The sequence below is a fragment of the Accipiter gentilis genome, chromosome 21, assembly GCF_929443795.1.
Source record: "Accipiter gentilis chromosome 21, bAccGen1.1, whole genome shotgun sequence".
NCBI lineage: Eukaryota > Metazoa > Chordata > Aves > Accipitriformes > Accipitridae > Astur > Astur gentilis.
The window spans coordinates 8,434,129-8,454,669 of record NC_064900.1 but is presented as its reverse complement, the minus strand read 5'-3'; the positions used below and the strand labels follow the sequence as shown (position 1 = coordinate 8,454,669).

Here is a 20,541-nt window from a genome sequence, read left to right as displayed (position 1 = left end):
AATAACTTCTTCAGTGTTATACAGCAGATCATCAGCTTTCCCTTTCCCACAGGAATTATAACTGCTGAACAAACAAGATAACATGAGGAGAAGTTTCTTAAAGAATTAAGGTAGAGGTCTGGATGCTATGAGAAAGTAGAATGGTGTTCAAATGGTTCAGGAAGTTTTTTTCTGCATTCATGGTCCCAATGTCATCTAGTATTGGGATCCAAGTACTCCTGTATCCTAATTCTTGAAGATATTTCAGTGTCTTAAACATTCATTCATCATATACATTTTGCCTTACCACATTTTCTTGTGTGGCTTCAGCTGAAGAGGACTTGTGATATGTTCTCTCCAGCTTTTTTTATAATTGAAGACATTTTTAGTATTTTTCTTTTAAAAACAAGCAGCCTCTCCCTCTCTCCTTGGAGACAGGAGAGCTCTGCTTTATTGGGAATAAATTTTAAAAGCCAAACTGTTCCGGTGAGCTCAGCATCTTCATTCTTCTCCCCATTATTGTTGTGAACTGCTGCATGCCTGAATGCATTGGGAAGTCTGGCTGTGTTGTCTAAGAGGTTGAAGGCTGCATGCCTGAGCTCTTTTGAAATGATGACCCCACATGCTAGTACTTCTTTCTTGAAAATTTGACTAAATATTTCATTATAGGTATTTTCATGAGACTTATGCATGGGTTCCTATAATCTCATTCTTTGATTTTTAGAAAGAAGAGAAGGAAAAAGTGAAGATTATGATGTTCTACAACTATCCAAATATTCAGCTTTTGCAACAGCAAATCAAGATTCTGATTTTACTTCTTCATTTGGGTGCAGTAAGGATAGGTAGCTGTTTCCATAAGGTTTGTAAAAGCAGTGTTATTTGCTGTGGAAAAAAGCTGTTTGTATAGTGAAACAAAATGAATTATGGAAGTTTGTTTCATGGCTGGATTTTTTTAGTGTCCAATAATGTGCAAGATACTAGGCTTTCCCCCTGTTAGGATGAACACAAAGTTTTTCTGCAATGTACTTCTATCAGGGTCAAACTGGACTCTTGCTTAATATCCTGGACACAAAGATATCTGTTTTCAAGAACCCTGTAGGCATTTCATAATTTAGAGGTCTTTGCTTCTTTCTTCCATCTCATTTGAAATTAGCTGAGAGATGAGAAAATGGGATGATGATGGATAGGCACACAACCATAAGGAACTCAGTTAAAAATTGGCTTTTATAAACATCTATTTCAAACAATTTTAAGTAACTAGTCAGACCCTTGAGTTTTGTTTTTATGCACGTCAAAGTGCATGAAAAACATACTCATGCTGGGAAAGGGGTAAATGAACCACTGTGAGCTCAGTTAGTTTTGCTTCATTGCAGATACCAGGATTAACAGGAGGATAGAAGGGCAAAGCATTACTCAGTTTAAGGACAGGTGGGGAAGGATAGCAGACTTGGCACATGATTCTGCGTTCCTCTCAACTGGCTGGAATATTTTGTGTTTGCCTGATACCTGCCAGTTCCCTTCTTTACTATAGTTTCTTCTAATTAGTTGGTGGATCAAATGAATTCGTCTTGAGTTCTGCTTGAGTTATTCCTAGAATCTCTTGTTTAAAAACTAGTGCTGCATCCCATTTCTCTGGCTTTTTAAAGAGAGGAATGACCCACCAGGTAATAGTTCATCAGTTTCTCATGCAAGTTCTTTTAGAACACTTAAATACCATTTAGTCCTGGTAAGGTGCTAGCAAGCTTGGTGCTTTGTGTTGTACAGATTTGATCTAAAGCTTTTTCTATTATCAGTTTAGCTTCAAGTGGCTTCACAGACTCTTTCTCCAATAAAGAGGGTCTACTGTGAAAACCTTCTTGACTTCCCAAACAGTGGAATCCAATGTTGTTGGTTAGGGAAAAATACAAATGAAACAGAACTAAGATTGTGGCAAATGAACCAAATTAATTTTATGCCTCAGTGTTCAGAGGAGAAGAATGTACAGAGCAATTCCATGTTCTCCACTTAGAGTAGAATGCAGACTTCCCACTTTTGATGGATGGATGGATTTTAACATACCAGCATTTCTATTTCTTGTATGTTATCTTTGTTTGCACATATTTTCCCTTTTAAGATGTCTTTATACTTAATTTATTCTAATCTGTTGTTAAATTGCTTAGTTGGCTTTGGGGAGAGTATTTTAGTTGCTTTTGATTTGCTGATAACACATTTACTTGGGATCTGCTTTGTCAGTGTTGTTAAATTGTTTCTGTGGTGCCTCATGCATCTCTGGCTTTTCAATATTTACACTGTGGACTAGATGCTTTACAAAAAGTTGAAGTATTTCAATAGCTATTCTCTGTTATACTCTAGTGTGATGTTTATCCAGCATGTAAAAATAATTGCAGATTCCTCTTATTTCTGCCCTTTCTACCTCTCATTGCTATGTGGTCAGTGTCATTATTCTGGATTGATGGTCAGTAGTCTAGCATTTATATGACTACCTCTTTATGTATGAGCTTCAACTCACAGGAAGTCCGGATATGCTTTTACAGAGTTTAATACATTTATCTTATTTCACTCTCTCCATTTTTCTGCTTTCCTTTTTTTTGTTACAGCTGTACAGCTTCTACATCAGCATAATTAGTTCTTTCATTCTAATTTAAATACTTTATCAATAGTAGAATCATATTCCTCTGAATGTTTTCTTCTCACGCACTGAGAAGCACATTCTATCCATGTCCACATTTAATACTAGACAGTGTAGTTTTTATTGGATTCTTGGATTTGCATTAATATAGGAGCCCTTGCACCCTTGTTCTTTGGCTTTTTTTTTTTTTCCAAACTCTGCTTGGTTGAAATACTGTTTGGTTAGACAGAGCTTTGCTATTTCCTGTCAAACTTCATTAACTACTTTAATGCTTTATTTCCCAGAATACAGAGTTTTAATGATTGCATCCCTAATTGATGTGTCATCCTGACCTGTGCATGCCTTTGCACCTGCCAACTTTCTGCTAAGTTTAAACGGGCTTCATCTTAATTTTAAACTTAAATACCAGCAGCCTTTTTTGGTTTTATTTTTGGTAAAGTTTGTGCATCCTATTCCAAAAGTCTTTCACAGTCTAGTAAAACTGAACTCTTTCTTCCTGCATCATTTTCTCAACTACTTAATGAAATGTACTTTGCTGCCTGAACCTGTGCTTGGTACTAGGATCGTTTCAAAGATGTAGCCATGGAGACAGTCTTGTAGTCAGGTGGCTAAAAAGCTAATTTTGTCTCCAAGCACTTTGTAAATTCCTTTATATGTTATTTTTATTGTGAACAGCTCCTTCTCAGTTTTCTCCAAGAAGTGCTCTGGATGCCTCCTGGGTATCATAAAACCACTATCTTTGCATTTAGTAATCAGAATACCCAAGGGCAAGGTTGTGTATTCTGTTTTGAGACTTAGATCTTTACATATGTAAGCGATAAACTGGACGCTTCAATGAAATGCTGGTAGTGAAATCTGAAATTATATGAAATTAGCTTAATTTTAAGACTGGTTACAGACAAGAAATTTAGACCAGACTAATCTTAAAATTTGATACTGTTTATAAGCATGTGTGGAAAACAGTCTTATGTATAATTCATGTGAAATAAATGTTTTATTTTATGAATCTAGTAAAAGCTCTGTTTGGAATGCCTTCTTTTCTTTCTTTGCATTGGAATGCCTTCTTTTCTTTCTTTGCATCTGAAGTTAATACAGAGCTAAAGATGATGGGAATTCATAGAGGTCAGGAGCTTGAATCTGTAAGGTACATTCCTTTAATAAAACTATTTTGAGTTACACACTGTGCTGTTGGATGTTCACTATTGCAAGAAATTATTCTTTCCAAAATGATATTTAAACTTCCTTACCCTTTGGTAAACTGAGGGCTTAAGAAGCTAAGTCAGCTTGGTATTTGTGCCCTTCTATAGGTTCAGTACTGTATTTTTCAATCATCTTATGTTTCTAGGCCAAACACTACACTCAGGGAGACCTAAAGCGCATATAGATGATAACAGTAGTCTTCACTGTCTTTTCAGGGAAGTTGAACTGTATAAACTCTGGGTTTATTTGTTGCTCCTTCAGTCAGAGCTACAATGTTGGCTGTTACATTGTGTTCAGAGACCATCAGAAAACTGGGTTCTGAATCAAAGATGATCTCTATTGGGCTGATATTTCAATAGGAGTTGTAGATGACTAGCAATTAATAACATGGATTTATGGATGTGGTGCTGTGTTACAATGGTGAAACTTTGATGAGCATGTTTACAAGGTCCTTAGAGTTTTAATATAGTGGTTTTCATTAAGTTTATTTATAATCTATAGTTTTTATTGGCTATACTTAAATCTAGTCTATAAGGGTTTTGAAGGTTTATAGCAAACTTAAAGATATAAAAAGTTAAGTAACTTCATCCAAGTGAGTGTGTTTATCCAAATATGTCATCAAACTTCTCAATTTCCTTTTTAGAAGGCCAGTTAGGGACAGACTGACTCATTCTCCTGTCTGACAGAACGCAAAGACATCCAGAGTTTAGCTGGCAATACTGTTGAAAAAAAAGGGAGAATTTTAGGATTTCAGGGAGTGTGTCTTGCTTCTCAGTTCTCCAGTTGTATGCAAGATAAAATTTTCAAATGAGAAGCATGTGAAATCTTGTCTAAACATTTGAATAAATGATGACCCAATTTCCTGATGACTTAAATGCAAATTGTAGGATCTGAACATTCCTAAAAGTCATCTTAGTAGTAATAAATTTATACGTCAGAATAAGGTTTACAGTGCTAAGAATTTTCTGATAACCCTAAAATTCTTAGCATACAAATGAACTTGAAGGGGGAGGAGGCTGCATGGTCTCCATTTCTGCTAGGTTTTATTTCCTTTTCCACAGATTTGTCTGGCTTTGTTCAAGTTTTTTTTCCAGGTTATGAGGAGGAAGGAGGCTAGCATAGTGTGTAAGGAAGTACAAGTGAGATCATAACAATTATGATTGACTGAAATGGAAGGATAGTTCAAGAAAACCAGTTTTGTTAGCTATACCCTGATAATGTCTGTGGGGCATGTGTTTTTCCCCAGTGACTCGAGAATACTACGAATCAAAGTGCTGAGGCTAAGAAATTTCCCAGTAGTGTATGAGAGACAAGACTGTCACTACTTTTAAAAGTGAAGACCTCTGTTCAAGTTACAGGTTTTTAATCAGCTCTTATAATTTCAAGCAAAATGTGTAACTTGAAAGGTATTGGCAAGGAAGTAAATAAGGCATTGTTCCAAAGACCAGTTTTAGTGATTTTTCTTTTGCAGTGCTATAATCTGATGCTGTCTCCACTGAAACTGCTAGGAGTATCTTGAACAGAGAATGAAAGCAGACCTGTGCAAGGTATATCTTGTCAAGCTCATATGCACATTTGAAAACAACCATGTTTCAGGATTCAGTGAGTTTCCCTTCTTCTCCAACACTCCTGGCAAAGGTAGAGTCTGGGAGAAGGTAACTGATGCTAGGCCAAATTTGGCAGACATAAATCAGTTACCTGTCTGGGTATTTTCAGTGTTATTGTCCCTTTTGGCTCTTTCAATTTCCTGTTTTGGAGGGGAATAAAACCTTCCTATGGCAAAATACTTCCCTTCTCCCCTTTCAGTAGCCTGATCACAATGACCCCATCACAACTGTTGGTTTTGGGTTTTTTTTTCTGCTTGAAAATTAACCTTGTTGATGATCAAGTGATAGTTCGAGAGCCTTTAGTGCTTAGGCCTTCTGTTGTTGGTATGTCTGTAGAAGCTCTAGCTTTTCTATGGGAGGATGAAGGGACTGGTTAAGTCTCTCTGCCTGCTCAGTCTTTGGAGTTCCTTCAAATTGTGCCTTGCAGAGGCCATTGAGTTGGGTTTTTATCCCAAGGTGTGCGCAGTTGAGACCTACCGCAGAAGGGGAGTGAGCAGTTCTCTTTTTGGAATTGTCCTTAAGCAGCAGACCTTGCTGTAGCCCACTGAAACTCTCATCTTGGGCTTTTATCTGCTGTGGATCTCAGCTGGGTCTGTCTCTGTGACCAAAATGGGTGCCTTTAGGGGTCTTTTTCAGTGTTAGCCAAGTATCTAGAAATCTTTCAATAGAGTAACAATCCTATCAGGAAGGACTGTATTGAGTTGTTAAAGAGAATTAATTATTGAATGAATAGAAAAGTATGATTTTATTTACAACAATGCAACTTTTATAGAACAGTTCTACAGGGATTGAGACCTTTCTGTATTTTGGACATTTGTAATAAGAAGCAAAGCTGTCGACAGTATGTTTGGAGAACAACCCTCTGTTGCCAGGGATGAGACTAGATGATCTAATGGTTTTTCTTGTATCTACTTCCTATTACTCCCATTTCCTACTCTGAGCCATGCACCAGTCCTGTCCCGTCCCGTCCCCCCCCCCCCCCCCCCCATATAGGAGTCTGAAACAGAAATTTTAGAAATGATGGTTCATATGTCCCTCCTGACCTTTTAGTTTATTTCTGAATTTATACATATTCTCTGGCTTTTTTCCAGTCTTCTTAGCAGAAGGGTTCAAATATTGAGCATACTTTTTCAATGTGTTCACACTTTTGGTCTTCAGACATTAAATAGGTTATGTGTTACCTTGTCCAAGTGTGTGGTGTTTTCCTGAAAGGTTATACAGTGTGTATTTCAGGCTCAAGAAACAACAACAAAAAAGTACTTATGTGAAAATCAAAATTATCACATAAGATTTTGGTGTTTATTTTTAACAATTTTGTCCAGCAATCTCTGTTCTTAACTGATATAGTGCTACTGATTTTCTTTTTTACTCTCTGTTTAAAATTACTGTTTTAGCACAGGGACTGAGGCTGTGATATTTTTCTTAAATTGCTTCAGTCTCCCATGCATGCTTCTTTCATATGTGTATATAATGCTTAGAGATTTTGTAGCTGGGCATAAACACATCGAAGCTCATAATAAGCCATGGGAAACTTGGTTACGAGTTTAGACCACAGGTCTTGGAAACTAGTGTGTGACCTGCATTCTCAGTTCTCATGGCCATTTTTCTCTTGCCTGTTCTTAAGATATGTAACTAATTATAGCACATATAAGTCACTTAAATTTTTCTGCCACAAGAAAGATCTTAACTTCATTGAGATTTCTCCTCCTCCACACTTGAACAGGAATATAACTTTTCCCATAGCAATGGTTTGCTCTGGAAAATTATGATAGTGTCAAACTTTCTGTCTTGGAGAATGATTTATAGATTTTTCTCTCTGTCTGATGTTGTGTGTTTTCTTTTCAAACTCCAGTTACAAAATCCTGTGCCAATTTCTCCCTCTCTCACAGCCCCACCCTGCAATGAATCAGAAGTGCACCGTGTCTTTTTTTGGTCACAGGTCTTGCTGCAGTCATCCGCTTCTATTGTTGCTTATGATTAGACTAGTTATGCTGTGCCACACATGGAGCAGTGCACTCAGTCTTATTTGGAAATGCAAATTGGTGACTAGAGCAAGTGCCCCATTATTGAGGGCAGCGCCTCACCATGAGCATATTTGGCCAGTGCTTCGTCGTCAGTGCTGGTCACTGGTTAGGTTCCAAACAGAGTATATGGAATTGGTGTTGATTTACAAGAGCCATAAATATTCTGAGACTTGCCAGCTTAGAAGGATCGTCTTTCCCTTTGAGCTCTGACACTAGGGTTAGAAGTGCTGACTAGAGCTACCACCAGGAAGGTTTTCCATGATCATCCCTTTCAGGAGAGTTTATGCCCTTCTGGAGGGAGGGTGTATGGCAATGGCCATTGCTTTCCCCACTCATGTGGGGAGAGAGGGTAGTGGTGTAGGAAAAGGTTGTTTAACTAAGGCTTTTCATTGTGTCCTCCCCAGCCTCAAAGTGTGCGATGATAGTATCGGTTGGTAATCGTGACAGTGTGCCTGAAGCAGTGAACAGACATCTTAACGTGCTCAGAATTTAAAAAAATTATATATCAACCTCACTTCTCTGTGTCATTTCTCCAATGTCAGTGCATTTGCATGAGAAATGGTTATCAACTAGATCTTGCATCTGCTTGCTGATTACGATAGGTGGAGTGATTTAGAGTTGCACCATGAATCTAGAGAATTTCTCAGTTGTGTTAACACCAAGTTGAAAGCCCTGTTTCTCTTTGTATTTATCCTTAATCTTTGTTTTGAATAAACATAATGTGACTATTTAACAGTTTTGGGGTTTTTTTAATCCCTTTGTTAACCTGGATTCTATCAATTTATTTGCTTTAAGATAGAGTATTTTAGCCTTCCATCATGCATAGAAACTGTTGTAGAAATCTTTGAATCCTTGAATTTGTCAAGGGTTTGATTTCACAACATCTGTTGAAAGTTATTTAGCACAATGGTACGTAGTTTTTCACATACAAGCATGAGGTAATTAATCTGTGTACATCACTTCCTTGAGTCTGTCTTCGTGCCTCAGTGGTATTATTAGTGGGACTGTCCCATTGGGGTGTAATGTAGAATACAAATGCTAATGTTTTGCTTGTGGTGGGTCTCTCTTGTTCACCTACAGAACACTAGATACCCATGAAAAAGGTCAAATGTACAGAGATCTGGCATCCATTTCGCAACTTGCAAGACATAGTCTCAGGCATATGTAATATATATAACTCATTGCCAGAAAGCTTAAAGGAAATGATTGCATTTGAGTACAATGCAATCTACAACAATAGTTCAGTGTGCATGAAATTAAAAACTGCTGGTAACACATGTAGAATAAATAAGTCGATAGTGTTTATTTTTACTGTAGCTTTCTATAGAGATAAGATCCTGCTTCTTATAATATTTGATTGGCTTCATTAAGAAAAACAGCAAATATTAATTATACCAACTGTTATAGAATATGAAATTTTCCAGACCTGGGCATATGCAATATGTTGTTATTCCAATGTGTGAATTTGTCAGAATTGAAGTACAGCAATGTTATGCTGACAACATATTAACACACTTCACCTTTTAGCTGAGATGGTTCTTTCTCTCCTTGATGCCCTGTCCCAGTTTTCAAGCGTTGCTCATTTGACCTAGTGTGTAGCAATTACTTTCATCTGACACTTGAAAAAAAACCAACAAACCACTTAACCTAGAATGCTCAGTTTTATGAAATCACATTTCTTACCTACTCAATATCTGAGCAGTATTATAACATAATATTATTTAATTTGGGTACGTTTTTAGTGTGATGTTTAGTCTGTGTAATAACATTGCATAAGAGGGTAAGTGTGTACTGTAAAGGTACACAAGAGGAAACACGTAGCCTTAACTCAGTAATGAGAGTGCAGACAGTGAGGAGACATAGAGGGGTGAAATAGCTAATGTGGAAATGATAAAAAATATTTTTGAAGTGGGGGCCTGGAAAAGGATTTTGTTATTTGGATGGGCAGAAAGATGTGCTTGGTTTATTTGTGTCGGTTTGGGGGGGTGTGTGTGTTTGTTTTGGTTTTTTATTTTATTTTCTATTTTCTTGGTGGTGCTATGAAAAAGAATTAGTGAGACTTAAATGTAGAAAGTCTCAGGTAGAAAATGTGCCTAGGTATGACAGGCTGAGTGACAAGCAGTATGACTTTGTTACCCCAGTTTTAAGAACTGAGGTATTAAGAATCTTAAGGATGAAACCAAGGGCAGGGGGTTAAAAGACTGAGTTCCCTTCTGATCTCATGGAGTTGGGGGTGATGGCAGGTTGCTCATGAACAGTGATGTTTGTTGTTGTTTTGGTGGTGGTGGTTGGAGTAGACTTGAGTCATCAGCGTAGAGATGATGGCTGGCTTTGAGTTTCTGTGAGGAGAAGCACAGAGAGTGAATGAATAAAAAGACCTAAAGAATAAGACCTGTGGGGTCCTATGGACAGAGCACAGGGGGACTATGAGAAGTTTCTAACTCAGAGTACACTTTGGAAGCACTTAGAGAGAGGAGTCCAGCTGGAGTCGCAGAAACTCTGTGGGGGTAAGGTGGCAAGGAAGTGCTGAAGACTGATTTGTGTCTAAGGCAGCCAAAAGATCAGAGATGGTGAAGATGGATTAGGTTCTGAGGTTTGCCGGAAGGGAAGTTATTGAGCCTTTGATGAGAGCAGTTTCAGTTGAACATGGGGCAGAAGCCAGACCTGAATGATGCCTACAATGAAACTGAGGGAAAGGGTGTCCTGGTGAGGACGGCAAAGACTGCATCAGGAGCCCAGGCAGCCAGCAGAATTGCTGTCCCTTGGGGGTTTCAATAGTCAGCTGGACAAAGGTCTGAGCAACCTGATCTGACTGTGAAATTAGTCCTGCAATTAGTAGGTTGTCCTGGATATCTCTGGAGGTCCCTTCTAACCTGTATCACTCAACAGGTTGTCATATGAACTGACTGACCTTGAGGGGGGCAGCAGTTGGAGCAACACACACAGTGTTTTGTGGTGGTGTGTTAGATAAGAAAGGCTACAGTTGTGAGACTTTTGCAGGTTAGGTTCCATTTTTTATGGTTGGTGAATGCTGACTCCTCAGATTGGTATAATAATAACTTAATGCTGAAAATGCTCTTGATGTTTTAAGAAGACATGTCCGATACAGTAGAATAGAGTTTGGTGGCTGGCTTAGGTTTTTTCACTTGCTTAAAGCATAAGGAATAAGTTTCATATTAGGTAATGTTAGGATTGTCTTATGTGTAAACAGTTGTGTTTTCTTTTTCTTTGGACTAGGTTCTGTATATGACCTTTGTGAGTGTGAATTCAGAGCTAAAACAAAAACTTACGATGGCTTTCCTCCCTATAGAAACCCCCCCCCCCCCCCCATCTTAGCAGATGATCCTTAAACTTACTAATTGCTGCTATACCAACCTGCAAAATTTTGTGCTGATATTTGAATTCCTGTGAGCAACATTTATCATAACTGCCTTTAAAAATATGTTTATTTTGTTTATTTGAAAACTGCTATTTTTTCCTGTCCTGTTGAACAACATTCACTTATTTAACCAGTGTATCTTCATAATAAAGCTTTACCCTTTGTACAGTTGAGAGTCTATACACTATATAGAAGGTGTGAAGATGGTACACACCTACACATTGGGAGATTTCTTCCTTTCCTCCAGTTTAACTGTTGGGTACTTGCGACTGGTTTCTTCCACTCATACCTTCATTTCCTTTCAGTATTTAGAAAATGGGCAATAACTGTGCTTATGTAGTGTTTAAAACTCCTTGAGATTTGCAGAGGAAAAGGGCTGTGTAAGTGCTAATCATTTTACTATTTCACTGTTTTGTTTCTTTTGGGGAGGGGGGGGGAGCAAGGGGGGGTGGAGAGTAGTATGTAAATGCGTAAATACCTGCATGCATATGGCATGTGTTTTCAAACTGGGAACACACATATGTGGAAAACCTTCTTGTTTCATGTTTTAGCTTTGTAAAATGTTTTCTAAAATAGTTCTTATTATTTAATTGTACTGCAAAAATATGGAATGTGGATAAATATATTTGGACAAATGGGTACATCCTCAGGGAAGATACAATGGAATCTGCCTTTGAATCTAAAGTAAGTATTCTTCCTAGTCTTTAATCCTGCCCTCCATCCCCTAGGCGCATGAAATGCAAGAGCTTCAAAACAAGCTCAATGGCTTTTATGCTATGGTTCTTCAGTAGTATAGTCTGTGTATCTAGCTTCTGGAGTTTTTTGTACTGTGAGTTTGGGTGCTGCTATTTCTTTAGGCTCCTGCAATACAACAAAATTTTCCCCTCTAGATTCTGGTGGACTTGGTCTAGTGCACTACCACGCACATGTAGTTTGTCTTTGTGTTCCTGTCTGATCTGCACACATACAGAGTACAATTCGTGTTGAAATGCGGGAAAGACCTATGCAGTTGTTGTCCATTAGGCCTTCTTTTCTCCGCAAAACTGTTCCTTATCTGATAGGCGTTTGTCAGTGGCTCCATGCTTTAAAAGTACGTATGACTGAAGAGGAATAAATGTAATGGTAGTAGTGTGATTTTTTTTCATTCTTTTACTGGTAAATGTCTGTTGCTAAGTATTGAGACTCTTTTCAGTTTGGAAGAGCAATCTTTGTCTCTTAACTACAGCAAGACTATGGAGGATTACTTTTGGCTGGCAACAAGAAGAATGCTTTAAAATGCCTAAAGGGTTAGCCTTAAATGCTAATCCAGTTCTCATATCTAGAAAGCTGTCACTAGTCCTGTCATAAGGTTAAACTCCCAAATCCGACAATGTACAGTTGCTGAGGCCAAACTTAGTCTTGTTGCCTTGCTACGAAGTCAGAAGGATTCTTGAATGATTAAGGTGAAGAGTTTTTACTGAGTCAGTGAAGACTGCTAATATTTTGCTTGATCTGGACATGGCTTTTTAACTCTGTAGGTGAGAAATGTCATGTATGGAGGGAGTAAGGCAGTAGAAAGGCACCAGAGGTGGAGGCTTGCCTAGTTTTTGTAAAACTTGATCATCTGATAAATTAGTTCATCAGTAAAATTTTCAGTTAAGAGTTCTTCAGTTCTGTTCTTCCTGCGGACATATGTAAGAAAGAGGAAATGCTTTCTCTCCACATTATTTGAAAAATATATTCGGAGTCATATGTAAGAGTTGGATGTGACTGATAGTTTGTGTATTCTTGCTATCAAGAGTATTTTCCAGTGCTTCGGCATCACTGTCCCATAACATCTAAGTTTTTTGTTTGTGGTTTTTTTTTTTTTTTCATTTTGATCACATAATCACGTATTATTCATGTACCTTGTTTTGCTTGCAAGCATTCTGTATTCTTCAAGGTAACTTTAGCATATACTGTAGCCTTGTTCTTTGATAAAAGCAACATACTTTTTTGACTAATTGAGTGGAGAATTTTGCTTTGAAACTGAAATACCGTGAGGAATGCTATATACCCTTCCACACTTAGAATACTGCTTCTGGCTGAAAAAAGAAGAAAGTTCATTGGTTAATACTTACTGCTTTTCTGATTATTTTTTTTTAATTGAATTAGGGGGGGAAGCAAAAATTCATTTGTTACCACTTTATGTATGAAACTTTTTTTAGAGTTCTATTTGTTCATAATCCAAATGCAAAACTCACATCCTGAGAAAATTTAAATTGGACTAAGGTTTTTGAAATGGAAGAAAAGGTCACTTCGCTGCCTATGGGTGTGTATTCTGAATGTCAGGTCAGGCAGGCTAATGTGGAAAGAGCTGTGCCTTAACTTGCTGAGTGGTTTTTTTGGTTGGGGGTTTTGGTTTTTTTTGGGGGGTGTGTTTTTTTGTTTTTGTTTTTTTTTAGTTATGGCAGGCAATTGCGCGGAGATCTTGATGGAGACATTACTTGGCAAACATTTTGGAATCGGCTCAACATGTGACATCACACCCCCTTAAGGTTTTCCACATAAAATACGTCCTCCAAAGAAAATACAAAAAAATGAGACTTAATCTGAAATGTATTATTACATCCTCTAAGGTCTCATTAGGTACCTCAGTATTTACCCTGCCCCCCTTTTCCCAGGCAGATAGACTAAATGTTGCAGATAATAGTGGTAAAAGTTTTATAGTCTTCTTGGGGGCAATATGGAGGAGGGGCAGGGAAGAGAGTTTTAATCCTATGTCTACCCTGTTTTCACAAGAAAAAAAAAATACAAGGACTCTGATACTTAGTCTTTCCTTCTATGCAGCTTTTCACGCTGTATGATCACGTGTCTGATGTAACATTTCGCCACTTTTAGCAACTGTAGTTGTTTAGCTCTGTCTGTAAGAGATAGGTATCTCAGTTTTTGAGAAAAAGACAGCAGAGATTAAAGCTTCAATTCGGCTTAGGGTTTAGTTCCTGATATGATGATGTTTCACAAAAACTGTTCTTAGAGGAAGAAGTCACTTTTGTGCCTTGTGGGGGGACTCTGTATGTGCTTTTCTGTGTATGCCTGTGCTTGCCTGCATCTGTATGTATTTTTCTGAGAAGCAAAAGGTTTTTTTCCCCAGCCTCTTTAATTGCAAACCATAAATATGGCTGTGTACTTGGTGGGAAGCATATGTGCTATCTTCAATAGACCTGCAGGAGAGAGGTGTAGTGTGGAGGGTGAACGCTGCCAAAATATGTAGAACATGATGTTATACAGGCGAAGCAGAGGAAGAATTATCTATGCGTAATCTGAGTTTAGAATAAGCTTGACGTTCTCACACCCAAACATTTCCATCTGGAAGCTGTTCCTAAGCGAAAGGAAACAGAGACAATATTCTCCTATCTTCTGGAGTAGCTATCCAGGGAATAGGAAATGTTCTTCAATATATACATTATTTTTTTTTCCTTAAGATGTATTCAGTTTTAGTGCAGATTCAGAGAAGCCACAGTTTAAAGTGGCTTTTTTAAAGACAGCAAGTGACATTAAATTCTTCTTAATCCTTCTGAGAATTGGTAATGAAACCCTCACACTGTGCTTAAACAAGCTGTGGTGCTTTTACGTTATACTTAAACATAAAGTTGGATTTATGGTTTTTATGCCAATCCTGATATGAGAACTTTATGGCATTCTTATTTTCAAGCTTTCTGTAAATTATCCTCTGCCTTTGCTTCCTCTCTCTGTGGTCTGCCCAAACACCTTCTACTTTTCCTCATGTCTTTTTCTTCTGCCATCAAAGGCTGCATGCCTGATTTCATATTCTGTTACTTAAATAGTATAGTGTACACTGAACATCTAAACATGCTGAAAGATTGCCTACTTCATGTTGGTTATAACTTTACACATTTGCATTTCTCTTTGTATTCTCTGTAGTCTAACATACCCTGTCATCCTGCAACAGTGCTGAAGAATATGCCAACCATTTGACCTACCTTACCTCCTGATGGATATGTAGACATTACTGTTATTTAGGAGTAGTTAGTCATGTTTTCACAGCTGAACTCTCAAAATACAGCTCTGCAAATGCACTGATTTTTAGTGGATGCAGAATAAGAAAGCGGACAGATGCTTAGACATGTTAAACTGTAGATATTTCTTAGTACTATGGCAAGAGGTAACCTTACCTTTCACATTCTTGTTCCAGTAAGTTTGTAAACTCATCACTTTTTTCCATGTATTTGCTGTGCTTCCTCTTCTCTTCCTCTAGTTCATACAGTGTCTGTCTGTGTGATTTTTCTACCATTAGAAGTTGCTCCAGCATTCGTCTGTGAGTTTCTTTCTGTTTCTCTACAACTTTATCAAGCTACAAAAAAAGCAAAAACTCCTGATGTCTTTTGAAATTCTTACTTGCTCAGGCTGTCATTAATAAACGGTTTTACGAGAGGCTTAAATAATATAAAATGCATTTCATAGCCTAATGGCCAGATCCTTTGGTATCTGTTTGGAAGGGGTTGTTTAGTTCTGTCAGTCTAATTCTGAAAAATTAGAAAAATAAGTTAAGGTACGGTTTTGCAGGACCCTCAGTCACCTGCTGTTCCTCCTCCTGCCATGACTGATCCTCAACAGCTACTAATTAACAGTTACTGTTCCCAGGGCTGTGCTTTTCTCAATGATCATTGTGGTAGAGAATCAGATGTCTTGGCAGAAGAAGCCTCTGCTTCATACAGTAGACAACTGACTTCAGGTTGAATAGAAATAGCTGCCTCATTTGTACCTCCATAGGAAATAAGAGCATTGAATTGTCTTTGTAAGGTAGACAGGTAGATGAAAAAGCAGTTTTCCTCTGGTTTCACAGTAAACGTGTGATAGAAGCAAGAGTGGAAAACAGTCCTGTCTCCTGTGCTTACTCTGAGCATGGCTCTGGGTTTCTGGAATAAGTAAGTGCTAAATTTTGAAATAGTTGAAAGTATTTTTATTTAATGGTGGCATTTCCCATTTTGTTCCTCAAATTTCACATGTAAAGGGGTTTGCCTTGCTGATAGGACCTTTATAGCACACTTAGAGGATCAAATTCCCTCCCCTTCCCCAGGTATTTCTGCTGAGCTTCTAAATATTATTGTATAGTGGTATTTTAATTTAAATAATCTATTTTAGGTTTTGGTAATAATTTTTAGTTTTTGTAAACCACAGAGGTATTGGCATAACTGTTCATTGGAGTTACGCTGTTAAACAAAATGATTTCCAAAAACCGAGTGAAAACTATCATTCTGAGGATTCTCTTAAGAGTTTTGAATTCAGTAGGTGACCGAGTTATGCAAGTGTGTGTATTAAACAAGAGGGGGTTTTCCTGCTTTACTGATCTAGCTGAAGTTTGAGGAATGATCACTGGAGGCCATCTAAAGACCTGGGAAGAGTCTGTATTTGTGAGAGTCTTTGTTTCCTGCTCATTCCCCTTCCTCTGTGGAGACTGCCTCCCTCATCAGGTCAACACAGGAGCCCTCATATCCTTTTTGGAAAAGAGAAATTTTGAGCTCAAGGCCCAATGCCTCCTTTTAACCACAGTCTATTCTAGTAGGTCAAGCTGCTTTGCAGTGCTTCATTCTATTAATAGGAAAGAATTCACAAATGGGCGGTGTGGGAAGCAAGGCTGGTTCTGGTTCTCTGATGTTTCCCTCACAAGGAATTCCATGTGCCACAAGAAACACTGGGGCTTCAGATTCTAAGGGCCACTGCTTATTTTGGACAATTTAATTCCAAGGAATATGATTAATTGTCTTTTCCTCATGTTTATTCACAGTTTGGCCAATAGAAGCAATGACAGGAAAAGCTGGAATGCCTTAACATGAGTTTCTTGAATGAGTGAGAACCTCAATTTCTATATGGGCTTCTGAGTCTCCCTCTGCTTACCTCAGCTTCTTTTTAAGCTTTATATATTCTCTTACCTTTCTCCTAAATCCTTGCTATCTTTTTTTGGTGACACTGCTATCAATAAGGAAAAAGGAACCATTGACAAGACTTTGAAGATAACTTTGAGTCCAAAATACTCCAACAGAAATGTGGACCATTTTGAAAATTGCCTGTTCTTTCTGCTTACGACATTAGAGTGTCTGTTGTGTTGTGACATTGCTAAGCTCATTTCATTCATGATCAAAAAATGTAAAGAAACCTGAGTGTCCTTTTTGGCTGTTTCGTCATGCTCTTACAGCAGAATGTTAAGGGGGTTTTTTTTGTCTTGTTCACTCATAATTTGCATGCTTTTACACCAGCAAGGTCAATGCTTTCTGGATTCACGATCCTGAAGTAGGACCTCCTTTGGGAAAACATTTCTTACCTAAACCCTTGCATATGGAATTTTTCTCAGTAAGCAAACGCCACTTTATACAGTAATCTCCTGGCTGTGTTTTCTATGCCTTGTACAGAGGTTGACAACTGAATTGCCTAAAAAGGTCAGGTTGAAGAAAACTGGCCATTTTCTAATTTCTCCACAGTCTCCCTTCTTCTAGCAGAAGTGGAAATTTAAGAATTTGAAATCTATTGTTCAGCTACTAGCTTACCAGAAAGAGAGAGAATTTTCAGCGTGTTTGACCAACCTTCCTCCCCCACCAAGATTTTGGAGGGTTTTTTGGAACAGCTATTGCACAGATGCATGAGGCACCATCGCCTGGGTTCCTGATCCTTGCCTTTTTAAAGGTCATGCTGTCAGGTGGCTATATGCTGTTCTCAGAAAGCAACCTGCCTCTGATGCAGTGCTGCTTGCAACTATGGCCCTGTCTTGCTTAAATCGATAGGAACTGGGCATAAGCCTTGCATGATAGTGCTTGCTGATATCAGTCCTCAGTGCAAGGTCAGGTGGGGAAGAAGGTAAAGGTGTGAACTGATTTCTTTTGGCAGGCAGTCTGCATGGATGGGATTAAGAAAGTGAAGTGATGCATTCGTATGGATTGGTCCACAGCTTCAAAAGTACGTGTAAGAATCTTCTGGGATGTGTAAATTGCTATCATAAGAAAATACTGGAATTTCTCGCTACAAGCTGATCATAAACCAAATAACTCCTGTTTCCAAACATGTAAATGCCTGATGGAGATGAGGGTTAGTCGTCAACACAAACAACATTAACCAGATAGAAGATAGTCCTGCTTCTGCATTGTTGGATGTGAAAAATGTGGGACCTGCCAGCAGTGTTTTATGGGCTCAGTGTACTTTGTTTGCTCTAGAGTATTTGTTGAATGGCTAGAAGAACTTAATACTTAAGTAGTAGTCCAAGCAGCATGTATGCAAGAAGAAAGGTAGTCATTCCAGGTTTTTGTTTTGTAGTTCTTGATGATCAGTGCCAGTGCCTTTCACTTCACAGTTGTGCTTTTGTCAGTGTTGAGATTAGCAGTTTGGAATACAAACTGGTATTTGAGATGGGTGAGGTGTATATTCAAGGCAGGTAAGTGGAACAAGGAGTTTGAAAATGGGTAAAAGAACAGTAGTGTCCTGGGGAGACCTGCTTACATGAAAGGGTAAGAGAGACAAGTAAATAAGCTGCTGCATCAAAGTTGTTTTCATGTTGCAGTTTTCTCCTGTTGCTCAGATTAGAAGATGCACTTAGGTTTTCTTTTCAAGAATGCTGTCACATTAGTTCTACCATGAGCATTTGCACCTGGTGTGAAGCTGTTGTGGCTGGGGACGAGGTGGAGAGCAAGAGCTTGAGATTCCACTTGGGGGAGAAGGGAAGAGATGCTGGGCCTGTGTCCTGGTACAGGTGGGTGATAGAGAAGAGGAGAATTGGAGAGGCAGCAGTTCTTGCATCACAATTAATGCAGACAGTTGAGATCTGCATGTAAGCTGCATGATGGGTATGAGCATTTAGCCTTGTGACAGTTGTGTCTGTTCTTGTGCAGCATGCCTCTCCCTCCCTGCAGGACCAAGCAGAGCAGAGTGTGGTACTGGGTTGCTGCACTTCTTTGTGGTTTGTTTGGAAGCTCTATTGTGTCCCTCTGCAAGATAAGGGCACTTCCCCAGGGAGCAAAATTGACTCTTGCATTTTCCCTGTGAGATCTTGTGGCTGACTCCCACGTATCCAGCAAAGAAGAGAGAGAAGTCGTGTGAACCCCTGATAGTGTGAGATCTTCACGGAAGAGTGGTCTCCAGCAGCCCCTGGTTCCTCAAATTACTCTGTCCAAATGCTAAATCTGTGCATGCAGAAGTATCCATTTATATGTATGCACACACTCGGCATATACAGCTCTTGGCGAAAAACCACAGAGGACTAATAAGCAGCAGTATAACTGTCTTCTGTTGAAAATTAAAGTGATAAAATCTTAATTAAGTGATTTGTTGTTTTGTTCTTGCTAACCATATGGGCTTTTTGCTAGAATTAATACTCGAACATACTGTACAATACAATGGAAAATAAGAGGCATGGTCTTACGTAACTGTGAATAGTTCAGCAAGCTAAAAATTCACAGGAATTTAACCATTTAAATACATTTTACCACCTACTCATGTCTGAAGTCAAACTAGGATGGTGTGTCTCATATCTATTATGTTGGAACTAGACTTTTAGTCTTTCTCTTTTTAGATTGTTTTGTGTTTGGTGCTGTGCCAGAATAAGATCCAAGTTAGTTGCATTTCTTTATCCAAAGTTAAGTGAAGTTATTCCTGTTAATAATATCCTCATGGTCGTTGTTTATAAATGTATAATCCTGAATTTAGGATTACTGGAGATTATGGGAGCAGTTCCTCACTTGACTTTTTCAACCCTAGCTGAGCCAAGTTTCCATGCAGATATGTTGGTCTGCTTTTCCTGAATGCGACGTTGTCAATGTTATTGTTTCAGTCTCTTCCTATGACTGTAACTTAGTGGTGCCCTACAGCTGTCATCATTGGAAAGTTGTGCCCAGCAGTTGTAAGATGCTGTGAGGATGCAATCAGATAGACTTTGTTAAAAGGCTGATGAGGATGCATCTTTCCATGAGTTGATTGGCACTGGGATTTTAAAAATGGATTTGATTTTGAATTATCCTTGATGGGTGTAGAATATAGACTTTCTTCTAGTTTTGTTGCTTTTAGAGGAGTTCTTGAAGTGGTAGGAGGTATTGTTCATCACATTGCAAAACAGTGAGGCACCAGATTTTTGTTATCTTTGACAGTGTTATTGGAAGCTGGTGAAAGTTAGAAACCAGAAGTGGCTTTCTAGTTCCATGGAAGTTTGAAACATGAGAAAAAGACTCCATAAATTCTGCAGTATCTTCCTCTTTATCTCTCTTTTCCTACATCACCTTCTCTGATGTTTTTCTGATTCTTTTAAACATTTATTTGTTTATTTTTGAATCTGGGAAAATGGTTCTTATGCTGTTATTTGGTATTTGCTAGAATGTTGAATACTGTTTGTTTTCTGTTCAACAGAAATGGCAATTGAGCTGAAGCCAGATTTTCTCATGAATAACTGACTTGATCTAAATTTATAAACCATACAAAGATGGAAAACCATTTCAAGCCTTTGTGTCAGAAGCAAAAATAAAATAAAAGTATTTTCTTTTCTGCCACTTTAAACATAATTTATTGTATCCTTGAGTGCGAGGAATAAGAGTAAGCTTATCTGGCATTTGTTAGGTTGGAGAAAGAAATAGCTGTAGAGCAAATTTGGCTGAAAAACCCCTATGCTTTCAAAAAAAATAAAGACGGCATGGTTTTGGTCTGTCACACTTCTCATAGGTTTTGCAAAGGAATATGTGTTACTACTGTTTTCTATTTTGCTACATTTCT

General features: G+C 38.3%; 2 protein-coding genes across 3 annotated transcripts in view; one reads left to right on the top strand and one right to left on the bottom strand.

The window, feature by feature from the left end:
• CMSS1 (cms1 ribosomal small subunit homolog) overlaps positions 1-20,541 on the top strand; it is a 244,166-nt gene that overhangs the window by 63,023 nt on the left and 160,602 nt on the right. The gene's annotated exons all lie outside the window — the stretch shown is intronic.
• FILIP1L (filamin A interacting protein 1 like) overlaps positions 1-20,541 on the bottom strand; it is an 84,959-nt gene that overhangs the window by 59,077 nt on the left and 5,341 nt on the right. The window contains exon 3 of the mRNA XM_049824447.1: positions 14,973-15,151. Within this exon, the coding sequence (XP_049680404.1) occupies positions 14,973-15,151 (179 nt within the window). The remainder of the gene's footprint in view (positions 1-14,972; positions 15,152-20,541) is intronic.